The following is a 25,138-nucleotide window of genomic DNA, read 5'->3' as shown; positions in this document are numbered from 1 at the left end:
TTCAGAGCAGGCAGTGAATGGAAACCTTGCCTCACAGTTGCAGTGTGTCATGGTGGTGATAAGGATGAAGTGATGGAGGGGGACTCCTGAGGGGGTGACTAGTAAAAAAAACTGACTGCTGTTACTCACAGGGTCACCTACAAAGGAGCTCACAAGCCAGTCAGCAGACTGTCATTTACTAGAAACTCAACCAACTCAACCTGATCACTGTGATCTTCTCCAGTGGTTTAGAAGTGTTAAAAGGCAGAACTGATAACCTCACGAGTAAAGTAGCAGATTGAAATCGGTCATTGTACTGACTTGAGAGACTCCAGTCTGTTCACGTCTGTCAGCTTGTTCAAACTCAGCTTTCAATTTCCCATAGCGGAGAGAGAGTAAGAGAGGGTAACATCAAACTCCCAAACATGACAGAGCTGGCTCTTTCTGTCGAGAGGAAGCCATTGATTTTTCCTCCATTTCACCATCAATCTGGTGGAGAAGAGGTGGCTGTGGGTGCTCAGACAGCTGATGATGTGATTTGTAACCGTGGACCACCGGTGAGCGGAGAGAATTGCTCCAACTCTCAACACGTGGCAAAGTGACTACTACCGTCTTCAGCGTGCAGCCCCAAGATTAACAGTGGGGGATCGACAGATAATCTCCATCGGCAGTATTTTCTCTGTCAGCCACACTAAGATTTGTATTCAACAGGACCACTGTCAAATCTTGTGGCACTCTGTTGGCTGGTCGGTCAGTACACCTCTTTGGTCCAGAGTGAAATAACAACTACTAGATGGATTGCCATGAAATCGTGGTCCCCAGAGGATGAATCCTAATGACTTTTCCTCAATAAGGTTTTAAATTTGTGGTTTTAAATTAAATCTCTCAACAACTCTTGGATGGATTACCCTGAAATCTGGTAGACATTCAGATTCCCCTCAGGATATATTTTTATTTTAATCAGCATCAGCTGTACGTGTAGTTTGGTAGTGATTAGGAAATGTTAGCAAGCTAACACGCTAAACAAAGATGGTGAACATGGTAAACATTATACCTGCTTAATATCAGCATGTTAATAGCATTGTCATTGTGAGCATGTTAGCAAGCTGACGTTAGGATTTAGCACCACCAGCATGGATAGACTTGTTTCTTGATAAATTACATGGATGATTGATCAATTGTCAGTATATCTGATGACTGAGTTTGCAGATCGACTAATTGATTAATCAACTAATGTTTCAGTAATTATTTATTCAATATAAATGCCAGGGCAACAGCATGGATATAAAGCTGGTTTTAGATTAAGAAAAATATTTTCAGGCATTCTGGTGCTTGAGTGTTTACGATACACATGTACACGACATTTCTGCTTCAATGCAATCCAGGAAACTTTGTCGCATGTAATTGCCGCATCTCTCTCCGAGTATTTCTTGTCCCACTATTGTGTAACAGTACCAAATAAAAGAAAAATATGAAGCATAAGCATATATATGCCAGAATTGTACACAATCATGATCACTCATTTATTGCACACAAAATCATTATTTGAAATAAATAATAGTTTTTGTAAATACTCATGACATGAAGGAATGATTACAATATCACTTATGACATCAAGGCATTACATCATCTTTAAAAAAACATTTTGAAAATGCACAAACAACCGAAATAGAACTACAATTTCTTCTTATAACAGCTTCCTATCCATAATAGTCCATAATCATGTACATACAGAGTTTATTCAAAAGCAGAGTATCCACCTCATGCAGGTGATGATCATAGAAAACAGAGCTACTGCATAAACGCAGCAATGCAGGTTTGATTGAATTTTACTATTGTCTCTCTAACATCTAGTGACACCGTGCAGGCTTTCTAAGGGAGGACTAATCCTCTTTAGATCATTTGCAAAGCAATTAGGTATGCCTCCACTGCTATTAAATATAAAGATAACAGCCTATGAGATAAGATGCTATTTGTACTACGTATCAAATGTGGATAGCTGCCTAAGAGCCCTGATATCAGGGAGATATATTTAAATCCTTGTAAATGAAATTAAAAAATACGACAGTAAAACATGTTGAATAAATTGAGAGACATATCTACTATCTATCATGAAATTGAATTTATGTATTTAATGTCCTCAGACCTAAATCCTCAATTAATGGACCTATAATTATGTATCACATCATAATTACTACACATTTTATACAGTGCAATCACTTTAAATGCATGGCTTCAGGGATAATATCAACTCTGACATTCCACTGAACAAGCCAAATATATAAATACTTTTAGCTGCCAAAAAAAACATGAGATAATGTAAAATATATTGATCAGTGCTAGTGCAGCATCACCGCACTGACAGGGAAACCCCAAGGTTGGATTTCATTGCGAGAAGGGTGCCCAGATCAAACCGGATCACTTTTGAAGCCCAAAGTGAGTTGAACTATGGTGACTCGCAACATGCATTTGTCAGCAGGAACCAGAGAACCTTTTTTGCATGTGTTTCTATCATCACTACACACTACACACCAAGAACAAACGTCACTGACAAGAAAGGAGCCCAAAAAAAAGCACATTACCCACTGACCTGTGACCTCAGGGCACCAAGGGGGCTGCCCTGCATGCATACAGAGGAGGTTCAAACAGAGTTTATGACTGCATTATCTGTCCTCTTCCTCATCACCTCTCCACCCATCGGTGGACACTAGAAGCCACTACGCTGGAGCAGCCAGACCAGGCATCACTCATTCACTCGCCTCCTAGGTGCCTTTGTCAGGTGATTGCTGGCAGAAAAAGGAAAACAGATCAATACATCTCCCATGGGCCTGACAGGTAATCTTTACCTGGGATGAAATATGAGTGGTACCCGCCTGCTGGATTCCTTAACTGTAACAGGGCAATTGACTGGCTGCATGGAAGCCATTCCTCTACTTCCTGGCCATTGGAAATTCATTTTGGGGCATACGGTCTGGCTGAGATGTCATTAAGGTGACTACTAATTACCAGAGAGGCAGTTTAGGTGTTTCCCCTTCCTGCTACTAATACAATTGATGTGTCTTCCTACCCTGTCAATGCCTTGGCACTAAAACACAGACTGACAGATAAGGCAACAGCGAATAGCTCTCCTTTAAGCATTATACAGTCAATATCTGTCAACGTCTTCAGGGGCACATGTTGAGGAAGCCACCAATATATTTAACAGCAACTTGTTTTTCTCTAATTTCTAAGATCAACTTGTGTTTATCCTATCAATCAGGTGTGTATTCATGCCGTTGGAAGTGCCCAAGGTGCTGCTGGACTCCCCGGTCAAGCTGCAGCAGCAGACATAGGAGCAGTGGCGGGGGGGACATCCTGTGGCAGGATGTCTTGTGTGAGGCATCCATTTAGACGAGTGTGCACACACAGCATTTATAAATGTCATCCCTGGCCAACATGATCACATAAAGCCTTCTCAGACAGATTATTGCAGACGTATAACTCAGATTAATTGGCAAATCTCATTCTACTAAATGCAATTCTTCTCTTAAATAAGACTTTAAAGTGTCTGAAAAGACATGCAGTATGTAGCTGATGTTAATGCAGTTCATTTCACTAAAAAAGGTAATTACTGTAATCATTACAGAAAGTGCATACCTGTGCCTTTTGGTGCTGAGTCGTTCAGATCTGCTTATTTTTGTTAAAACATTAAACTTTTGCACACAACCAAAATCCCTCTGATGTTTCTATAGACTTTAACAGTTATATGGTTTAGTTCAAGCAGAATGTACTTCACTTGACCCCGATATCAAAATGCATTTTTCTTAAAATATTGCTTGTTTGCCAGCTTGGCGAGAACTGTTGTGTTTGATCTCACTGTACGCTGCCATTGATCTTTTAATGCATCTGATGCCAAGGGAGCCTGGGAAATGTATACCCCAAGGGTGGGTGAAAAGACAGTGTGCTACTCTACTCTCCTGTCTCCAACAACTCCTTTCTGCTGGCTCTCATTCACTTTCTGCATAGCCCCATAAGCAACTAATCCACCACTACTGAAAAACAGGCTGTTCAAACAGATTTGCAGCTGGCCTTGAACTTAAATACATTTGGGGAAATTTTAATATGGAAGGTAAGCTGGAGAGAACAGAGGCAGCCCTCTGAGGACCGCGACTATACTAACTCTGTATTGTGCTAATGAGCACCTTTGTAAAAACTGTAGCTTTTCAAATCCATGCTAATAGGAGGCCTGTACTTTGTGTGGCTCTCTACCGGTGGTCGCCTCTCTGAACTCTGTAGCAGCATGTGGCCGCTAAACATTCTGATGCTCTGCTGTCTCGGAGCTAGCTACGTGCTGCTTCAGCCATTGTTGGCTGCCGTAAAGTAGAGCAGACTCCCCCCACCCAGCCACCCAGCCTCACCTGACCATACTCCCAGTGTCCCTGCTGACAAACGCTGTGCTACCAGAGTGGACATAATTGCCGGATTGTGTGGTAGCAGGTGGCCTGGAGACTGTGTGTGGAAACAGGAGGAGCCGTCGAGTCTTGAGTCAAACGAGGAGCCTCTTGAAGCTGCTTCCTTCCTTGAGGAGATGGCAGAGGCTTAACAAGGCCTGATTGCATTAACATTTGTCATGATTAATATACTACCTGGAAAGACTGGATCTAGCAGTAACATGCTGATTTGAGAAGTAATGATGTGCTTTGTATTTTTTCTTTGTCTTTAAGTTTGGGCAGAAAGTGGAGTTTTAGCCTTTTCTCTGGCACAATAGTTTTTTCTTTTGGCACGATCTTCCAGACTAGCACCTCCTGCCCTGTGAGGGTGTCTTCATGGTCCCCCCCAGGGGAAAGATGAACTCTCAGGCTGAGCAGAAATAGAGGACTGTAAACCTGACACACTTGGTCCCGCAGCCTTTAGGGTTGAGGTGTTACTGGTTCCCCGTGCCTCTTCTCTCTGGTGATGCTTATGAAATGGGTTGCTAGCTTCAGAGAAAAAGAAAGCACATATCATTTCCTGGACATGTAACACAACACTGAGAACAAACAGTAAAATATCCTCATATAAATCATATTTTCCTTGACTGTTCCAATGGACAGCTCCTCAAATGAAAATGTAATTTAGTCCACGACTCGTAGATTGCTCACTGTTTTAGATATATTAAAATAAAACTTTGAAGCAATCCTCTTCTAATAGGTTAAATATTAATGAGGTTTTGGTCAAGTGAGCCAAATCCAATTTGGCCCCATATGACTTGTGGACATGGTTATTAAAAGGCCAATCTGTGCTGCTCCTATGGCTTAACTTCCCCCCTCCGGTTATGCTGTGTAAGAAGCTGTATGTTTTTAACTCCATTCTTCACACATTCACATCTCACTGACTACCTTTCTTTTTAAAGAACCTCTTTCTCTTGAACTTGCTCACCTTTAAAGCTTTTTGTCTCTGGGAGTGAAGGGAAACATCTGATAGAGAACTGGGGCCAATTTTTGCAGAAGACAGAGAAACTCTAAAACAATTGCGCTCCCTAACATGCTTAATAAATAAATCTTTCCTGATCTCCCCAAAAAAAGTTAGCGTGGGTCACACAAGACATTTGCAAGGCAGTCCGAGAGCAGAGGACAAGGGAACTAGAAGTGACATTGTGGCTCTGGGCTGTCTCAAAGGATTAGGCATTACAGCATTCACTGGCATGTGCTTTTGCTCGTTCCCATTATATCTGCTTGTGCCTCTTTCCAGATGACTTCTTCCCCAAACTGATCCGGCGGGCAAGATAATTGATTAATATTTCTTGAGGGAACGATGACTAACCGTTGCTGAGGTTCAACCCAAACACTTGGGTTAAACATAGTCAAAGGCCTGGATCAAAATTCAGGGGTTTTCATATTTGACAGATACACAGAAATGGCTGGGAACATTTAGTTTGTGAGTGTGTTAACATGCACAGGCCATACCAGATCTTAGCTTTTATCCTACGTCAAGGTCAAAATCAGGATAAGCTTTTTATACACATTTTTGCATTATGATCGAAAGAATAGATATTTAAATAAACTAAGCATTACAGTTTACTAAGTACTAAGTATTACAGCACAAATTTCAGTTTATTGCGGTATCAGTATTCAAATTAGAACTCAAATCTTTTACTTATGTCAAAGTACCAATACAACAATTTAAAGATGCTCCTTGCTACAAATAAAAGTCATGCATTCTGTAAAAGTATAGAGGTATTGTAGCAAATGTAGTTTGTAATGTAAATATCAAAAGTAAAAGCACTCATCCTGTCGAAAAATTGCCCCATTTACCAATTTATTTATTATATATTGTATTATAAGATTTTTAATACTGATGCTTCAATGCTTAGGTAGCAGTTTACTGTTTCAGAAGGTCCAGATGGAGCTAGTGGGGTACAAAAAAACTAAATTCTGCTACAATTCTCTAATCTTTCCTTTTTAGTGAAATATTGAATAATTTAACTTCTTTGGGCATTAAACAGGTTTTTATATAAACCCATCAGAGAAGTTTGGAGGGGCATGGTCTCTTTGGTACAAATGTTAACAACTCAGACATCTGAAACACGCTAAGGGGCCCCAACCAGACACTAGTTTACTATAAGGGATCACAAGCCAAAAGGTTTGGGAACCACCGGCTTAATATTAAATATTATCTTGTATTTTATAAGATTTGCATATGTTTTCAAATGAAAAATCTTAATATGAAAAGTTACTAGCGACCTTAGCAGTCAGATAAATGTAATGGAGTAAAAAGTACAATATTTCCGTCTGAAATGTAGAGGAACAGAAGTATAAAGTTGCAGAAAATGGACAAATAACTCAAAATCAGACTTGTACTACTTGCGTAAATTTACATAATTACTTTCCACCACTTTATTTAGGTTGAAGGTAAATAACATTAACTCATTAAGACTGCAGTATCTTTGTCTATTAATGTGTACAATAGAAAATACTGAATGTATATAAAATATGAAAATTATGAATGTGAGAAATCAACCACTTAATAATAAAATAAATAAATGAAAGATAGTTTCATTTGGCCAGAACACCTACACTCAACTGGTTTTACATCAAGGTCGATAAAGACATTACAACGCAAAAGGTTTTCTGTCAATGGGAGAATTACAGTACATGCATTTATTGTGGGTGATAATGGGAGGTTGAATGGAACCATCTTACCATCTTAATAAGCTCTCATGTGATGCTCTCTAAAAACAATCATTACAGGCCTTCCTGGAGAACTCCCCTTCCCCCTGTTTATTAATCAGCTAATTACACATTGACAGTAATGGGCCTGCTGATTTCCACACTTAAATGAACAGGGCTGAATAGCTCTTTAATGATTAGCCTTTGTGTTTCTCTCTCCTTCTCACTCTCCTTCTCTCTCTCATACACGCACACACACACACACACACACACACACACCATTCTTTTCACAATTGAAAAAACAGGACATTCAAATCAGACCTCCTGGTGAAAAGGTTTGCACACAAACGAGTCAAGAAACACCTGACAGACTGAGCTGCTATAAACAAATCTGTCTCCACAAACAGAAAACAATTAGAGTGGTTAGAAAAGGCAGGAGGTTCACAGTTACACTACGTCAATTTGTGTGGCTTTCAGCTCAGCCTTCAGCAACAGCAAAAAAAACACCATGAAAGTTTGGTGGAGCAGCGCAGGCAGGTGCAGGTGGAGACTGAGGAGCTGGGGGGGTTTTGAAGGACGCGAGCAGGGTGCGGAGTGGAGCCGGAGAGGGCGAAATAGTGCGGTGGGCTGCATTTCTGTCAGCAGAAGTGATGGCTGAGTGGTAGCGTTATTTGTCTTGTGCTGCCATACGGCCCTCGCGCCAGCCTGGGCATTAATGAGAGGGGGCCGGACCGCCGGGCAGGAACACGGCGGGCCTCCGACGCAGGTGATCTGTCACGCAGCCATCTTGCTCGGGTAAGGAGACACATGAAGACAGAGAGGAGAGGGGAGGCTGACCAAGGGGCTGGCCCCCACATGGGCACCCACATGTGGCAGTTCCCAACATATAGAGATAACGCACACGCAACAGTCTGATGAGGTCAATGAAATTGGCTTCAACCCTGTCTATCTACTCCAAGCTCTAACTCTTCCTGAAATGTAGCACACTGGATAAGTTCAAGTTTGGGTTTATTGCCATCATCTCTTTAAAGAGATAAAGATGAAGGGCATTATATGAGACAGCAGGGGAGGAGTAAAATTGCAATAATTAATTAGTCTGTGTGTGAGACCAGCCAAGGCAATAAAAATCCATCAGGATCTTTGCACTTACTGATTCATCTTTGCCTTACGAATAACACTCAAAATTGTGGAGTGTGTAGAACGCACTCAATTTCATTCTCCATCACTTGGCAAAATGGTGATTTTCTATAATTAATTGCATAATACAAATATGGACAAAGCCCAAATAAATCCAGCTGAAATTACCATTTCAATGTGTATTTTTAATAACACCCAATAACATATAACAGAAGGGTGGCATGCTTTGTTCTATATCTAGCAAGGACGTGTTGGATTGAGTTGGATGGTTGGATTGATGGTGGTGTGAAAAGTAGAAAATGGCCAATTTAAGGCTGAGAAACGAAGTGGTCATCTAATCCAAACAGATACCTGGCTTGATAAGTTGTTGTGGGGTTTTTTTCACAACCAGCTTCTGCACTGCCGTGGAAGTGCTAAAAGAGTAAAGAAAGAAGACAAAGCAACAGCTGGGTACCGCCTCAGTAATTCCCAATGGAGCCCTGGAAGACACCTCCAGCCGCAGACCATTTTCACTCCTGATTACAGAGTTTCAAATCAACCACTAACACATACAACAATTCACTTCCTCTGGCCACCTCAAACAAAGACTCGGCTGTCGTGTTCACTAAGAGCAACACGGGGAGCCTAGCTGTTCTTTCTACTAAATGCAGTACACAATATTTCCAGAAAACAACTCCACTCAACAAATCACTGAATCAGATTTTGTCTCTGTACACATTTATGCCAGAATGGTAACAAACCAACATTTGTACACAGAGAGTGTGAAAGCTTGTCATACTGAATGTGCATCTCCTGGCGGTGGTGAGATTACTGAGGAGAGACATGGTGCAGCAGGCTGCCAAAGTAAAGATTTATACAGAGCAGTTGCAGCTGCAGAAACTGACATTGGACGACATGGGATGCATGATAAATCATGGTGGACAGGGGGCACTAGACTCACTCTGAACAGGTCTGGGGTGCCAATCAGGGACTCTCTCCTTCTATGTAATTTAGGAAAAAGATAATGTTTTAGTCAAAATAAAATATGTAAGATCTACAATACAGTATTTCCACTTAAAACAACATTAGAAAATACAGTGTTTTGTTTACAAAATATCCTGTGATAACTGCACTGTTTGTACAGATAATAACTGTTTAAGATTTTAAGACAGGTATTTCCCCCTCTCGCACCTTTTACAAGTGAGTCTGTTAACTGTCAAGAAACTGAGGGATGCCCCTAGTTCCGCATGTTGAATATGAGGGGTCCATAAAGGCCAGGGGTGAATCCTTTTTTACTTTTATGGGAAGTGGTTGAGCACGGGGGAGGTGAAGGACAGAGTTGCCGGCCGTTCCATCACTCAATGCAATAAATGGATGCAATCTGTATCCAAGTAAAGCATTTGCTGTTTTCAAATTCCACCTCTTTTATCCAAATGAATGATGGACCCTGGTACAGTGCACTGTGCGGCAATATTAATATACATCAGAGGCCTGCACCCCTCACTAAATCAGGGAACCACCAGCATTTGTTATTTAAATGACAAACAGCAGCTGCGACAGTAAAGCACGGAGAGGGGACGCAGAAGAAAAGGTGGACAAACCAATTCAGATTTCAATCCGGCAAAGACACACAGCCCCGAGCCATGACTCTAATGAAAAAAGGCAGCTCCACTGGTCCAAACACACACAACGGCTGCTGCTCGGTGCCACCTCCAATAGGGTAAACTCCACATCACACTTCTCTTCTACTGTTTTAAACAGAAAGCTCCAAATGATACACAACTACCGGTCTCACTGTCTAACACGTCCCTCTGCTGTTAACTGGCCAAAGACTTTACGTTCTGTAATTTTGGTGGACTTACATGTATTAACACTAAGCGGTGGTGCTTTGAGCTGAATGCTAACATGCTCAATGATGATGCTCACATGCTGATTTTAAGCAGGTATCATGTTTGCCATGTTCACCATCTAAGTTCAGTGGTTCTCAAACTTTTTTCTGTCATGCCCTTCCATGGGGACCAGAATCTGCGAGCTCATGTTTCATTTGCTCTGCCAGACAACTGAGAGGTTCCAGATTTGTGATTTAGTCTGGCAATGCCATGCTTGTCATGCCCCCTTAAGAAAACAAAACAAAAAAATGAATGCCCCCACCCCTCACTCCAGCAAAAATGGATTTGATTTTTATTCATCTTTAACAATACCAGGGAAACTACAGACAAAATGTTGAATTTTATTTTATTAAAATTGTATCTAATCTTTTTTTAAATTAAACAAAAGTTTCAAGTTAGCATGATAGCCTTACTAGTATCAGAAAATATTTGTTTGTTTATGTCACCACATTAATCATTTTCATGCATCTTTACGTGGAACATTCCCCAACATTCTTAACCCTGGTCATTCATGCCCCCTTGCAGGGACTCTACGCTCTACTATTTAGCCTGTTTGAATGCTAATATTTTCTAATAAGAACTAAACACAAAGTATTGACCATAGTTTTGTTTTGACAATAGTTTTAGATTTTTTTAAAATTCTGACCTGATGGTCATGCTAAATTGAATTGTTTTCCCCAAATTTATTACAATTCATCTAGAGGGGGGAGTTAATGTCTATGGATTTTCTGAATCTGCAGGTTTTATCTTGTATGTAACAACACAACACCTCCAAAAATAATATAAAAGAGTTGTGAAGAGGCCAGAGATTCACAAATATGTGTGAATGGTGTCACCTGATGATGTGAGGGACACACCTTCTGTTTCCCTCCTCCTCCTGATGCCTCCTGTGCATAACAGTCCCGGAGTGACGTTAGTCTGCCTGGGTGGGAAAGGGTTGACAGACAGAGAGAACATACGTTACTCACAATGTGATGATGCAGCTCCCACCCACACTCCACACATAAACATGTAGAAATTTAATAGTTTTTACAAAGGTCGATAAATGCAAGCCCTGCACATTTACAAACACTGCAGCTTACATTTAGCCCCAGCACACTGCATATTTTGCCACATCTTAATTTTTCTTCATTAATACGTATTTTCAACAGAGAGAATATTCGATGAGGAGAGGTGCCGGGGTGCATGTGGCTGAGTCATTGCAGAGTTCACATAAACAAATTACACCTGCTCTATGCCTCCTGTGTCATATATCAGGAGCCCTGAAATAGGAAAAAGCCCCCCCACCAGCTTAATAGCCCTGACTTCAGAGATGTAAAGTTAAGGTCAAGGTCTGTTCCATCCCGGGAGGGAGGGGGGCAGACTGAGTGAAAGAGAGAGAAGAGAGTCGGAGTATGTGAGGGAGCTACAGTAAGATATGATGAAGTTAAATTCTTGCATATTCTGCTTGTAATACACAATATATTATAATATAGTATGATGTTTGAAAATGCCAACAAACATGAACATGAATTCATGTCAGAGGTTCAGTCAGAAGAGAGCTCCTTGTTAACCAGCGCAGCTCATCAAGGCTCACAACCCTAACAGGCACATGCTACAATAAGGCCCCGTCAGGGCAGCCTTTTAACAGGCAGCGTGTTCCATGACCTCAACACCCATAAATCACATGCCGGGTGCACAGGCACGGGGTGTTGAGGGCTGTGCAGGGCATGCTTTGAGCGAAGTCTCTATGTTGTATAATCAATAGATATAAAAATAAATGGCCCGACCGTTATTCTCTCCCTGCTACCCCTCTCTAATAAAATCCCAGTAATGCATATTTCATTTACTTTTATACTTATTGATTACCTGTACTCCAGTTAGTAAATCACGCGCTTATCGATCCCTCAATCGTACCTCTGTCGGACAGCACATAACCAGCCATTTGCACCCCTGATAAAGAGCTCAGGCATTGAACTCCCCACAGTAAATCTTTGCAAACTAACTTTTTAATTCCAAAATCGATCCACGTTTAAACGTCGCATTATTTCACGAGGCACGCCTGCGGTATTAAAAGTAATACCCTGATGCATTTGGTCTTAATGTGTGGAGGTCCATCCCGCCGTCTCTTCCCTCATTACACAGAGGCCAAGGCTCTCCGGGGCCCCTGCAGCCTGGAGGGAGGCGAGGGCCCTCCCCTGCTGGTGAGAGCTGAGAGGCAGAGCCGCTCCGGGGCCACCAGGAGCCCATTGAGACACTCAGCACAATGCTAATCAAACATGAGAATACCATCAGCTGGCTCATTAACCAAGGCAAAACACCACCATTCATCTCAGAGCAGAACCCAAAGGCTTTTTATAAGCATGTTACGTGGCTCAGTGTAAAACTGAGAGAAGTAGTAAAAAATGCACAACACTGTTTTTATTATTTAACATCTGCTACTTCATCAGTTTTAACAGCATGACAGATGTTTGCCAGTTGTATTGTCCCTAAATATACCGAAACTGTGATGAGAAAACAAAGATTGACTCAGAGGCAATGAGCAATGAAAAAACAAGTCATATGTAATGAAGACAGCCAACAACAACTAAATTCTATCAAAGACACAAGGACACTGAGGAAAAAGTCTCCAAGATAGATTTTTCAGGTCATATGAGATACTTTTAAATGCAGTGCAGTCCCTCAGGTTGCAGAGTAAAACAGCACTGACACAGGGTCAATTGTAATTTTGGCGCACACATCCAAAAGTAAATATATCAATTAAAAATAATAAATCAAAAGAGGAGTGAGGAGCTGCAGTTACAAAATGGCCATCTATTTTCATTAGAGTACACGGCGCTTTGGGTGTGAGCAGGATCTCAAGATTAATAGAGGTATTCAAATGAATCAGAAAGGATTAGGGTCTCCAGGGAACATAATCAATAGCTCCAAATCAATAATCAATAGGCCACTCACACCAATATACTTACTGCTGACATCGAGATCTCACAATTAAAATGAAAACTGGGAAGGGAGAGGCATAAGACTATGATTTATCTCACAGCGCAAGTGTCATTTAGAAATAAATAAGTCAATAGATAAAAGCTGCTGCTGCCTGGCTCAGGTGGGAGGCGGTTATGCATTTTAACGTGGCCGCCAGCCCCGAGCATTACAGCCAAATCCCACAAAGCATCGCGGCTATTCACGCGCCAATACCAGGATAAACAGCATGCAACCTCATACAGCCTTTATCGCTTAGCATCAAATCTCTGATTGTCGCCATCACGTCGCGGCAAACAGGAGATGACAGCTTTTATTAATACAGTATCATTTCAACCTGGCCGCAGTACAAGATTAATGCTTACACTCTGCCCACAGAGAAAACACTTTTCTCTCAAGGGTGTTTGGAAACAAAGAAAAGTCAGATGTATGGGAGCTCAGGGCAAGAAATCGATCAAGCGGGAAAGACGTTCAAAAGGAATGAAAATTTAGTGAAGTGAAATCAGGAGTGGACGTTTTAAAGTTTCTTAAGAGCAGCCATGAGCAATTATAGGATCTCTCATTGTCATGCAAAACAATAACTGTAAATGTGTGTGTTTGCATGCAAGAGTGTGTTTCATAGGAAGTTAAAGGAAGTAAATGGGTGCCATGAGTGCAGAGCTGGGTCGTAAGGACAGAGCAGCCATCTCACTGGAGAGTGGATTTGAGCAGCTTGGGGAGATAGACTCAGCTTGTGCCGTCCAACGGGATACATCAGAAGCCCTTCTCGTCAATCCCCCCCTCTCTCCCTCATTCATTTGGGAGTATGATTTATACTTTTTGAAGTGAAGGGTCTTGAATCCCACTATAAAGGAATTAAGAGGTCTCCCCTGAGTCCGCCATTCAAATGAGAGCATGGCAGGGATATGAGGGCTTTTTAATAGAGAGAAATTAGTATTCACAATGCCTCAAACTGGAATCTGAAGGAACCTTTCAGGTGGAGAAGAAAGGGCCAGTTTAGAAAAGAAAGCCCTAAGAAGTCGGGGGCTTTTCATAGCAGTCGTGTTTTTGCCCCTCATCAAGGAGTGCTGGAGCGCTCTGTGAAATAACCCAAGAGAGAGAAAGGAAAGAGAGAGAGAGTGTGTGTGTGTGTGTGTGTGTGTGTGTGTGTGTGTGTGTGTGTGTGTGTGTGTGTGTGTGTGTGAAACAAAATTAAGAATGCACCATAAATAGGAGGAGTGGAAACAATACAACGAGGAGTCCCACAGTCTCGAGGCCAAGGGGGCTAAGCGTCCCCCATGCAGATTCAGAGCTGTTCAGAACAGTTCCAGGGATGACTGGGAGCAACGTGATGCTTTGACAAACATCTTTTGGATAAACCATTTATTTTATTTTATTTTATTTTCATGTTTTTGTGCAGTCCCAGAAATGCAGGGTTTTGAATCTACATGTCATGCCAACTCAAAGTATTTCTCTATTTGGGGCCGCTGACCTTGAAAACTATTGAGTTGAAGTATTACTGCATCCAACTGCAGCTATCTGTTGTGAGTTCAGCGCAGACTTCGGGCCAGAACTGACATTAACACTAATCTTCTGTTTGGGGTCCTGGAGAATGCAGGCAATATTTTACAGCTCAAAAAACACAAGTAACATTATTTTACCACTTTTTTACCTTATTACTTAACTAATATGAGAAAATATGAGAAATGCTTTTAAGATGATTTTGAACTGATAAATGAATAAATAACACATTACTTTTGTGTGGGCTCTCAGAGACTTCAGTGCTTTTGAAGCAGCACTACCCCTCCCAAATTCCAAATTAGTTTATTTAAATTTCTCTAGTTGAGTTTTGTTAGCTAGCAAGCTCAGTTTGTGGAACAGAAAGGTTACCAGTTCAATACGTTAGTACAAATTGGGTTTTATTAAGGTCAAAATAAGTTGACTAAGCAATTATTATTATTTTTACACAACAGCATTTTAAGTCTGTGAGTCAAGCAATGAGGAAGTAAAGAAAATATGCCAATCCACCACTGCCAAAAAATAAATACATTAGGATTAAATCATCAGCCACTGTATATGCAACATAAATATTCTGGTTGTGAATTCGAATTCCATTTGATAGCAAAACATTGCTAACAATTAGCTCCTGTGAAGTCACTCAAACACACATTTAGGTGTGTGTTCCCTTCCTTTACAGACTCTCCCACTGTGTTTGTGAGGAAGAAGGTCAGGGACCACAACCTACTGAGTGCAGATATCTACCTAAACACAAACACACTCACAGTCTGAGCCATCATCTTAAAAGTTTACTCGGGTTAACAACGACCTCTGTAACTGATTCATTTAAATTATTCGGACATAGACTAGTCCATCAATATATTGAGCTCTTATCGAAAAGGCTGAATGGCGTCTCCAATAGGCCCCAGAAAGGCGTCAACTACCTGTTTCTGCAGATTGAGGAGGAACATCTGAGATGGGAGCTCTCTGACACCATGTCAATAGGACACACTGGTAATGGGCACAAAGGGTTCAACTGGAAATTGAAAGTATCGATAACATTTAGATTTTGTAATTTCATCCATTAAAGTCTGAAAAAAAGATGATAAATCTAACCTAAAATAGAAAATAAACTTGTATCATAACATACCTGGCTTCGGTCTCGTTTTCCAACAGCAGGCAGCCAAAAGCTAAAAGGAGACAATCAAAGTATAATTAGTGGTGGAAACAGACCTAATACCAAAAGTGTTCTATATAATTTTGTTTTTAAAGATTTTTAACCAGCATATCTTACTCTCTCTGGTATGGATCTTGGGAGAAATGTCTCAGCCTCTCTACAAACATCGGCACACTGTTGCCCTGTAAAACAAAAATCAAAGATTCACAGTAAGAAACAAAGACCATAAAAATGCTTTCCACTGAAGAGGAAGATACCAGTTTACTTTAACCTTGCTGGGAAGCCGCCTCCTGTCCTTTCTCATGCAGCATGCGGCAGAGCCAGTCACTCGTTTCAGACGTGAATGATACCGATACCCTGCAACAGTACAAAATGCATTTATCTTCCTGTTTTGCAAAATGGTGAATAAGATCATTAATGTGTAAAGAGAGAAGCAGGAAAAAAAGAGAATTTAAAGAGAATATATCGTGTAGCACAAGAGAAACCCTAATATTATTTAATACATAAAAAATTACAAAATGACCCTTTAACTTTAACTGACCCCAGGGACAGTGGCATAGTAAAAAAACAGGTTCAAATCTCTCCACAGCTGGTGTAAACACAAATGTGTGTCTAAAACACAAAAGGCATCGTCCTCTACCTCTCTGAGAGGGCCGTGCAGGTTGAAGGAAGGTGGGCGAGGGACGGTTGTCCTCAAGGGACAGCTGGTTGTCTGAGTCCCAGCCGGGCAGCATGCCAGCCACGCCCGACCCAACACCACAGTCCCCCTCGAAAAACCAGTCGCTCTGCTCGTCATCGCCTACACACAGTGATCAGGGAAGACATTGCATTGGTTTGCAAGTCACTGCTGCAGCCAGCATATTTCTAGCATTTTTCTACACAACAAACTTTAATAAAATTTGCCATCTGAATATTCTATTTCAAATTGTGTTATAGTACTACAACTAACCTACTCTAAGATCCACTAAGTGTGCCATATCACCAAACACAGATATTGACCAAGCTAGTGCCATTGCAGCCTTCGTATAGTTTAGGAGAAGCAAAGCTGCTGTATTTGTGTTTGCTGGTCCGACAAACTTCAGTGGAGCTTGGGCTGATGGGTTGGTATGTTAATAATGACTGCTCCTTTAACTACACACTACCACACAACCAGACAACACCGGTCTCGTCCCCAGACAACGAACTCTTCTCAGACCTGTCAGTCAGCAAGGAACACGCAGGAACCATGCCTCTCACAGTCAAGGTGTAGTGACAACTGTTAAATCAGAGGCTGCCTGGCCCCACCACGGCTAATGAGATTAGCAAAGGCTTCAGCGCTCATTAACACGACATGACAACGTCTTATTAGAGTCGCCTGGGCGCCCAGCAACCAGCCCATTGTATCGAAACCTCCCGCTCTAGCCCCAGCATTCCCTCAGAGTCGAGCAGGGTATTGTCCAAATGAGACAACTCATCATCTTTCTTCACATGATCAAGAATGCTCCATCTGTGAGCTCTAAATACTTAAAATCAAATCAAACTGTTTACTTTACTAGTTTGAACCACATTAAGCAATGACATTGTTGTACATAATAGTTCCCCGTACGTTACAATTTGTCATTTTTTTAATACCTTGTCTTCCCTCATCATTGGTGAACAGGCCAGGGTCACTGCTGCATGTACTGCTGGTCTCCCTGCAAAGAAAAACATCACATGTGAATGATCGCCACTGACCTGTTTCTTTAATATCAATGACATTTGAGGATGAAATACATTCTTTAGGTCAGAGGATGTTATAGCATCTGAAAAGTGAACAATGTGAATCAAAAATGTACATGCCCCTGTAATGTCAATATTTAACATGTAACATTCAATAATAAACATAATGAGGAAGTCCAGAGCTAGAGGTCGACATAAATGGAAATGACACAAAAAGACAGAGCGTGCTGTGTTCTCCCTTGTTGAGATAGCAAACACAAAGGCATGAGGAGAGGCTCTGATCGAAGCCACTGAGTGACATGCACAATCTAATTGAATATCCTCCGCTGTCAGCTCCAATCTAATCTGGCCTGCGTTGTGGAGGATGACAGGAGAGCGAAACACATTCCCCTGCCCGCCCATCCCTCTGGGTGTGCCCCACACACAGAGCGACCCACAGACGTGCCGCTTCCACACAACAACTGGCCAGCATCTGCTGTGTGGCTGCCACAGCTTACTAGCTTAGACTGTTCCATTGCTGCTCCTCTCCACACCCCCAGGCAGCCCCTGTTAAACTGCCTCCACACCCTCTGTGCCCCCTCTGCTACCCCAGACCACCCTAGGTTTCTCTGCCTTTCTCACACCTCAGCCACCTTGCACTGGGACCCCTAGACACATGTGTTCAATAGCTACAAACGGTATATCTTTATAAATATTTTTTTGTTTCCTAAATCCCTTTTCTGAATACTAGTTATCTTAAAAGGACAAGCCGTACTGCCATAAATGCTCACTAATGGGTATGTTTCCCCTGATTTCTTTCTGTTAGAATACTGTTTGCTAAAAACTACAGAGCCCAGCTGTTTTGGGAAATTACTGGGTCTTTTTTCTAAATGAAACAATATTTCATTTTCTTTCTTTAAGGACAATGCACATTTATTTCTTTAAATGTGGGAGTGTTAGCCAGCCAGCCAGCTAATGCTGCAGTCCTTTTATATATTATATTTATAGATTGTTGGCCTGTTTGATTTTTGTCTTTTGTAGGAGGAAATGGGCTTGGGGCTGAGTACTTCAGACAGGTTAAGGACATCGCAGAGTATTGAAAGACGGACTGATGCACTGTTGGTTTTGTTCTTTTCGTGACATTTGTTGACGATAATATAATCATACAATAATGCCAGCCTTATCCTTTAAATAAAGCAAATTTCCATTCAAACTACTTTATAAAAGTGGGGGAGCCTGATGATCTTGATTGCCTTGCATTTTGCTTCCTGTTTATCATCGCTGACCTTGCTTGTAGGAGAAAGCTGGAGGGTCAGATATGCGCTGATACGGTACTTTGCCATATTGCAGAGGCCTGCCAGTGACGGCAGGATCAGAAAAACGTCCATCCAGCCTGCACTTCTTCCTGGCCAGATGGTCCTGCATCATCTCCCCTCACATCCACATGAAGCAGATGCGGGAGGGAGCAGGCCTCTCTGGGGAATCTGGAAGATGTCTGGCCTAGCCAAGCAGTGCTGGATCGTCCCTCCACCCCCCGTCCCACCCCTTCAGCCCTCTCTCCATACTGATTCCCCAGGCCTCTGCTCAGCTGTACCCTACCTCTGGACACATCGACTGGCATCTGGAGCACACAGCACCCTAACATCAGTAGAGGACACAGCCACAAGCTCTACAAGAACTACCAGTTTGGCTTTATGCTTCATTCCACTTTCTTAGAAATTAGCAACCAGTAACTATTTCCAACAGCGTGGCTTCTTGCATTTTCTAAATAAAATAATGTGTTTGCTTCTTATTGGAGGGGTTCTGTGCAAAGTTTGAAAAAGAATCACAGGTATAAACAATTAATTAGAGACACCCATTAAGTATTTATCCGTATTAAAGGTGTAATGTGATGTCGCTTGGAGCAGCACAAGGCCGTTGTGAGACCGTTTCCATTAAGTACTGCCTAATTAATACCATGAATAATTGAGACCCCCATTTTTCTTGGGGCCAAAAGAAACACCTCTTCTTTCTTCAGCAGTGACCTTTGTCAAGAAAAGTTGACAAACATTTTGGGCAAACTTGGTCTTTGACACACACACACACACACACACACACACACACAAGAGCACCCCCAGTCACAAATAAGACATTGTATCGTGGATTAGGTGCTATAAACATCTTAATTAGATAAAATACCATATTGTCCATGGAGAAACAAAAGCAAGGGCAAAAACTGCATTCCAGTATTTGAGAACTAAACTCCCCACATGGCCCTATTGTCTCTATACAAGCCTAAGAGGTGAGGCAACACAGTATCCAGATGAGCACTAATCATTAGGATATAATCCTCAGCTCCTGTGAGAGGGAGACCAGTTTGCACAGAGATTACAGGCTAGCCGCCATTTATTGAGCCTAGGCTCATTCTGCAGAGGAATAAAGAAGAGGCAGAGACGGAGGGGGGGCAAAGCGCTGATAACAATGGATCTGTGGGCTCTTCAAACAAGCCGCCCCAAACCAAATCCATGCCCTCTTCCATGGGTGTCTGATTATAAGGTTATCCCACCATCCCTGAGCTGCAGTAATTGGATTAGTCGCAGAGATTTATGAAAATTAACTTCAGCAAATGCTGCACTGCTTCCCTCAAAACTCCTCATAGAGTTTTCAAAATACAAATTACAGCGCGATAAAGCTGAGTGTGAGAAAAGAATGCGCAATGGCTTTGTTTTTTCTGGTGGCAGGGTTGAAGTCACCATCACCAGTAGCAGTACCACACAGCTGGAGACGGAGGCTGAGCCCGGGACAGCATCTACCCACAGGTGAGGCCTGCTTGCTGGGCCAGCCTGGGTGCCAGGTGGCCTCACTGCCAGCAGGCTGGGCCAGATCTAATCAAGGATGTGGAGTCCAACTGGAGCTGCCAACATCTGCTCTCCTTGCACTTGGGTGGCTGAAGGCAAAGCTCTGCTCAGTATGCACATAAGAGGAGTGACCTTGAGGAGGGGTATGTTTTAAGAGACCAAACACCATATGAAAAAGGTTAATGGAATGAATGGAGACCAAAGAAATCACAGGGTTAGCTTCAAAAGACATTTCAACAATGGCATCTGTGTCTGACATTAAATGGGCCGTATGCTCTCTGAGTATAAATATTGCTGTTGTACCACTGTCAACCCCTCATCACTGCTGCCATTTGTTCATTTCCTTTGCCTGCAACGCGCCTTAACCATCAGATTGTTCAGCCCTCAGTACAGTGTGGCAGTCTATTGAGCAGCGATCAAGAGCATTGGCGTTGTGTAAGTGAGAAATGATTGACAGCGTGCCACGGTGTTCCCATTTATTTTTTCTCTGGAGCTGTTTTCTGTCAGAACGGCTATTGATTTTTCCATAAAGTAAGAAAACAAGTACCGTTTAGGGGCTAGGGAGGTCAGCACAAATTAAACCAGAAGATGTAAAGCCTTCAGTCTGTCCCATTACCGGTTACCTCAAATGTCTTCTTCTCAAAGGAAATACATTGTGCAGGAGCATGGCAGGACATTGAAAATGGGAACTCCCAGGCTTAAAAGACTATGTTACTGAATGTTATAATGGCACCCAACTCAACTGCACCGCCCACCATGTGGACCATGTGAGGTATTCAATGCCAAAACTCTATTTATACATTAATACTATATTAATAAAAAAAAACTATATTTAGTATACCATTACTGATTGTAAAATCTTTTTTTATTGCTATGCAAAAATCCTGGTTTTCTATGATAATGCAGAACTGAAACAATTAGTCTGCAACTATAATTGATTATATAATGGTAATTTTTTCACATGTGCTGATTTCAGCTTCTCATATGTAAAAGCTTTGCTGCAGATTACACCTGCTAAGCATCAGCCTGTTTGCATTGTCATCGTGCACGTGCTAGCATCATGGATGTGATAGCATTTAGCTCAAAGCACCGCTGTGCCTGAGTGTAGCCTCATGCAGCCGCTAGCCAGAGTATAGACTCAGTTTTATTATATCATTGTAGTCTTTTATATCTTATGTAAAGTACTTCTGAATGTAAACTTATTGTTGAAAGGTGCTACAAAAATAAACTCACCTTGTCTTATAAATTTAATATGCTGGGTTTTGGACTACTGGTTTGACAAGACTTTAAATAACAATGGGAATTTTTCACTATTTCCTGATGTTCAAAAGACTAAATGATGAATCAATTAATTGAGAAAATAACTATCTGATTAATTAACAGAAAATAATCGTTCTCTATACCTGAAAACACTGTGTCAGAAAAATAATTTTACTAAACTAAACCGGGCACCATTCAGTCTTTTTGATTCCACAGTATACTGTAATGTTTGCTTCACTGTAATAATATAATGTCCCTCTCTGCTGACAGTTACAGTCACATTAGTTTTAATAAATACATTGCACACAAGAGGGTGCACTCTGGGACACTGGGAAAGGCCCAGCTTTAATTATCCAGCCCAAGTCAGGAATTCATTTCAAAACAAATCAATACCACACCAAGTCACTTATTTATTTGTGACAATATTTCTCGAAAGGAAATAATGAGCTGGCAGATGCCTGGAGGCATAAATATCAAAGATCCCTCCCTGGTGATCATTTCAGCTATAGGAGATGAGGATAAGGAGACTCTATCATTCATTTTTAATGTCAACTCAATACTTTTAAGTGGAGTGGTATGATTGTGATACTTTTTTGTTGGTTTAGTTGAGGACCCACTGAATATTGACAAGTGGCTCGATGAAGACAGGCAGTATAGATCATCTTAAATGTCGCCTTGTTTAATTGCTTCTGTCTGATAGTAGTTATGATCATGACTTTTATGTTATGGGTTTAACTGCCTTGGTAACTTTCCATTTAAAGGGTAAAAAGGGCTTTTAGAGTTTTGAGCTCCTTTTCCAGTATGGTTTTAATCCTGGCTCTTTAAACAATGGCAGGGTTAACATTTGGCTTGTTGTAAAACTTTAAATCAAATGCAGGCGTTAGAAAACTGGAACTGCTTATTTTTCAGAAATAATGAACCTAAAAGCTTTCATGTAATCGTAAATGGATAGCAAATGTGGACTGGATCTTTTCCTAGAGATCCTAACTGTGTAGCAACATTGTAATGAAGGAAGGGTTAGGTTTGACACTAACATAAAAACAAAACGGAAGAAAATACAAAAATCTTTCCTTAAGTCTAACATTACCCCTCAGACATGTTCTCATCTGCAGCATCTCTGTGTTCCTTGGCCATCTTTCTCTTCCAGCTCTCCTTTCCCATCAGCCTGGCTCCTTCAGTCTGTCGGTCTGCTCCCACCCAAGCGCCAGACCTTTTCTTCGATCCTGACAGATGCTGCATCCTCGACGTCCTGTGTCCCTGTTTCCTGTCAACACCGGAAACTTTTAACTTTTGCTGCAACCTAACCGTGACATTTGAGGTCATACGTTTGACCTTCCTCCGCCTCCTGAGTGGCCGTCCGGGATTATTCTCGGTGAAGGAGTCAGACTCTGGCCAGGAGGGGTGCCTAGTCCTGACCGGCCCTCTCATGACGGAGCGCCATCGGTTGGTTGAAGTCATGTCATCAGAGTCGCTGCAGTTGGCCACAGACGCAGTGATGGTTGAGGAAGAGTTCTCCCTGCATTCTTTAGTTTCGTCCAAGCTGGACTCTGAGGCCTCAATCCAGCATGGTCTGTGCTCCAGCGGATAGAGGGAGGATTCACGACAGCGTTTTCGGCCCCTGCGACGACGGATCTGCCGGCGCTGTTGCAGCGGACTCAGGACCATTTCCTCCCACAGCTCTCCCAGCTTACTTTGCTCGGAACTCTGCTCCAGAGCCGACACCAGGTCCTGCACCAGCTCATCCATCATGGTGCTGGAAACGAAAGACACAAGATACAACAGAGTAAACTTAAGTGATGTCAAGACAAAGAGATAAACACTCTGAATGATGCTACATCAAAATAAATTGCAAGAGGTGCGGGTGGAGTAGATTAGTCTGATTTACAACAGCAATGATAATAAACATGAATATGAAGCCAATGCTGAAGCTCCCCAGTTTGTTCTGGCTGTGAGAAAAAACTCACAGTACATAAACTCCCATGACTCCCTAGAAATACAAGGGTTTTTATACAATAACATCACAGCAGCTAATTTCATTTATATATACATATATATAATCTGAGACTTTGTGGCACTTTTGCTTGGGACCATTTTCACTTGATAGACAGGTGTTTTAGTCTATTACACTCTAGTGGATCGGCCAACTCTGGGATTCTGGCTCCAAGATGGGTAAGTAGTAAACATTTAAGCCCTAAAAACTACATGTAGAAACCTAATAATGACACCACAGACTCTACTGCTTTGTTGATTAACTTGTTATATATGTGCAGGCTATAAATAGGCTACCATGCCATGATAAACATTTGTCCACCATCAGAAACTTTGCCATACTATTTCTACCTTCATTGTTATTACTGTAATACACCTAGATGTAATGGACCATTATGAGCAAAAGTTGCAAATCAATTAGCAGGGCTGTTTGATGGCTGTTTAATCTTGATTTGTCAGGTACTGAAATGCTGGATTAAACAAAATCTTCTACACAGTACAGAAAGCATATCTGTCTGGCTTTTGCATCATGTTCTACTGTGGTTATGTTGGAAAATGTGTTATCTTTGCCTCTCCCACAGTTAACTTCTCTCCTTGTAATGATGACTGATATAACATGGCACATCTAACAAGAAGCTTTTGCTGCTGAAATCTAATCTGACCATTGTTGTTGATGCGGGAGCTCACAGATTTCCCGCTATCACCTCCAGCTATGATGGTAATCTCCGGACCCATAAGTGCCAAGGTCCATATGCAATAGCGTAAGTAATAAAACACTCCCGGGCTCATTTATTCTATAAATCTGGCAGCATAAAACTGTAGGAGGAGCGTTCACGGCATGACACTTTCACTCTCCACCTTGTTTGATTGTTAAAATTACAGCTTGCTAGAGCGTTTGCACATGATCAGCAGTCACAAAACACCCACAGCATCTCCATGACTAGCGACTGGGAAGCTGTACAACGTGAGTGCAGCAAAACAATAGCAGAGGCAGGCAGTCTGCATGCTCTGTGTTACATAACAACATCTCATACGTGAGCTCAGCACAAGGACAATCTTAAGAGCCACACACATCTCCCTCCTGTTAACTATCAACGACAAAACACCGTTTAACAGCGTCCAACCTCCTGTCACATATGAGTCATATCAGCTATCATGATGTTATGTAATAATAGTCCACTGTGTTTGAGCACTCACCAGTCGCAGCTTGTCTTGTTTTGTTTTCAGCACAGCTGTGACACCCAAAGACGCACTTCCGCCCTGCTGTCCAGCCAATCCGGTGTCTCCGCCTCGCTGTGACTCGACTGCAATGCACATGCAGATAAAGAACCAAAACTCAGCCTGCTGTACTGCAGATAACACACTGAACTTCACTACCGTTCGCCATAACACTCCTACAACAAGCAGACCAATTAATGGTGTTAACTCAAACATCCTGTATTACTGCAGTTTACCAATAATGTGTCTGTGATACCCAACAAAAATTATGCTGATCCTATATTGTGGTGTGGGCTCGTAGTTCAAACAAATGTATATTTACCTGTGGTATAGACCTAATATTAATAGTAGATGGACAGTATTAAACTATCAGGGCTGTAGCCAGAATTGTAGAAATACGAGGGTCACAAGTCAAAGTCCCCCAACATTCAGTTA

At 41.8% G+C, this 25,138-nt stretch overlaps 1 protein-coding gene across 1 annotated transcript; it reads right to left on the bottom strand.

Moving 5' to 3' along the window:
- Positions 1-1,468: 1,468 nt before the first annotated feature.
- On the bottom strand, positions 1,469-24,776 carry LOC119910296 (G patch domain-containing protein 2-like). The gene is given in 11 exon segments (XM_038728815.1): positions 1,469-4,799; positions 4,801-4,937; positions 10,948-11,033; positions 15,490-15,581; positions 15,696-15,735; positions 15,840-15,904; positions 15,994-16,079; positions 16,363-16,521; positions 17,334-17,395; positions 22,584-23,249; positions 24,683-24,776. Coding segments are annotated over 10 exon segments (1,569 nt in total). The 5' UTR covers positions 23,246-23,249; positions 24,683-24,776; the 3' UTR covers positions 1,469-4,619.
- Between the last annotated feature and the right edge of the window lie 362 nt (positions 24,777-25,138).

Source organism: Micropterus salmoides, unplaced genomic scaffold, assembly GCF_014851395.1.
Source record: "Micropterus salmoides isolate LMB-PRFRI ecotype aquatic unplaced genomic scaffold, ASM1485139v1 Ms_hic_scaffold_19, whole genome shotgun sequence".
In the NCBI taxonomy this organism is placed as follows: Eukaryota; Metazoa; Chordata; class Actinopteri; order Centrarchiformes; family Centrarchidae; genus Micropterus; species Micropterus salmoides.
The sequence above is the reverse complement of the archived record's forward strand: the minus strand, read 5'-3'. Positions and strand labels throughout refer to the sequence as shown.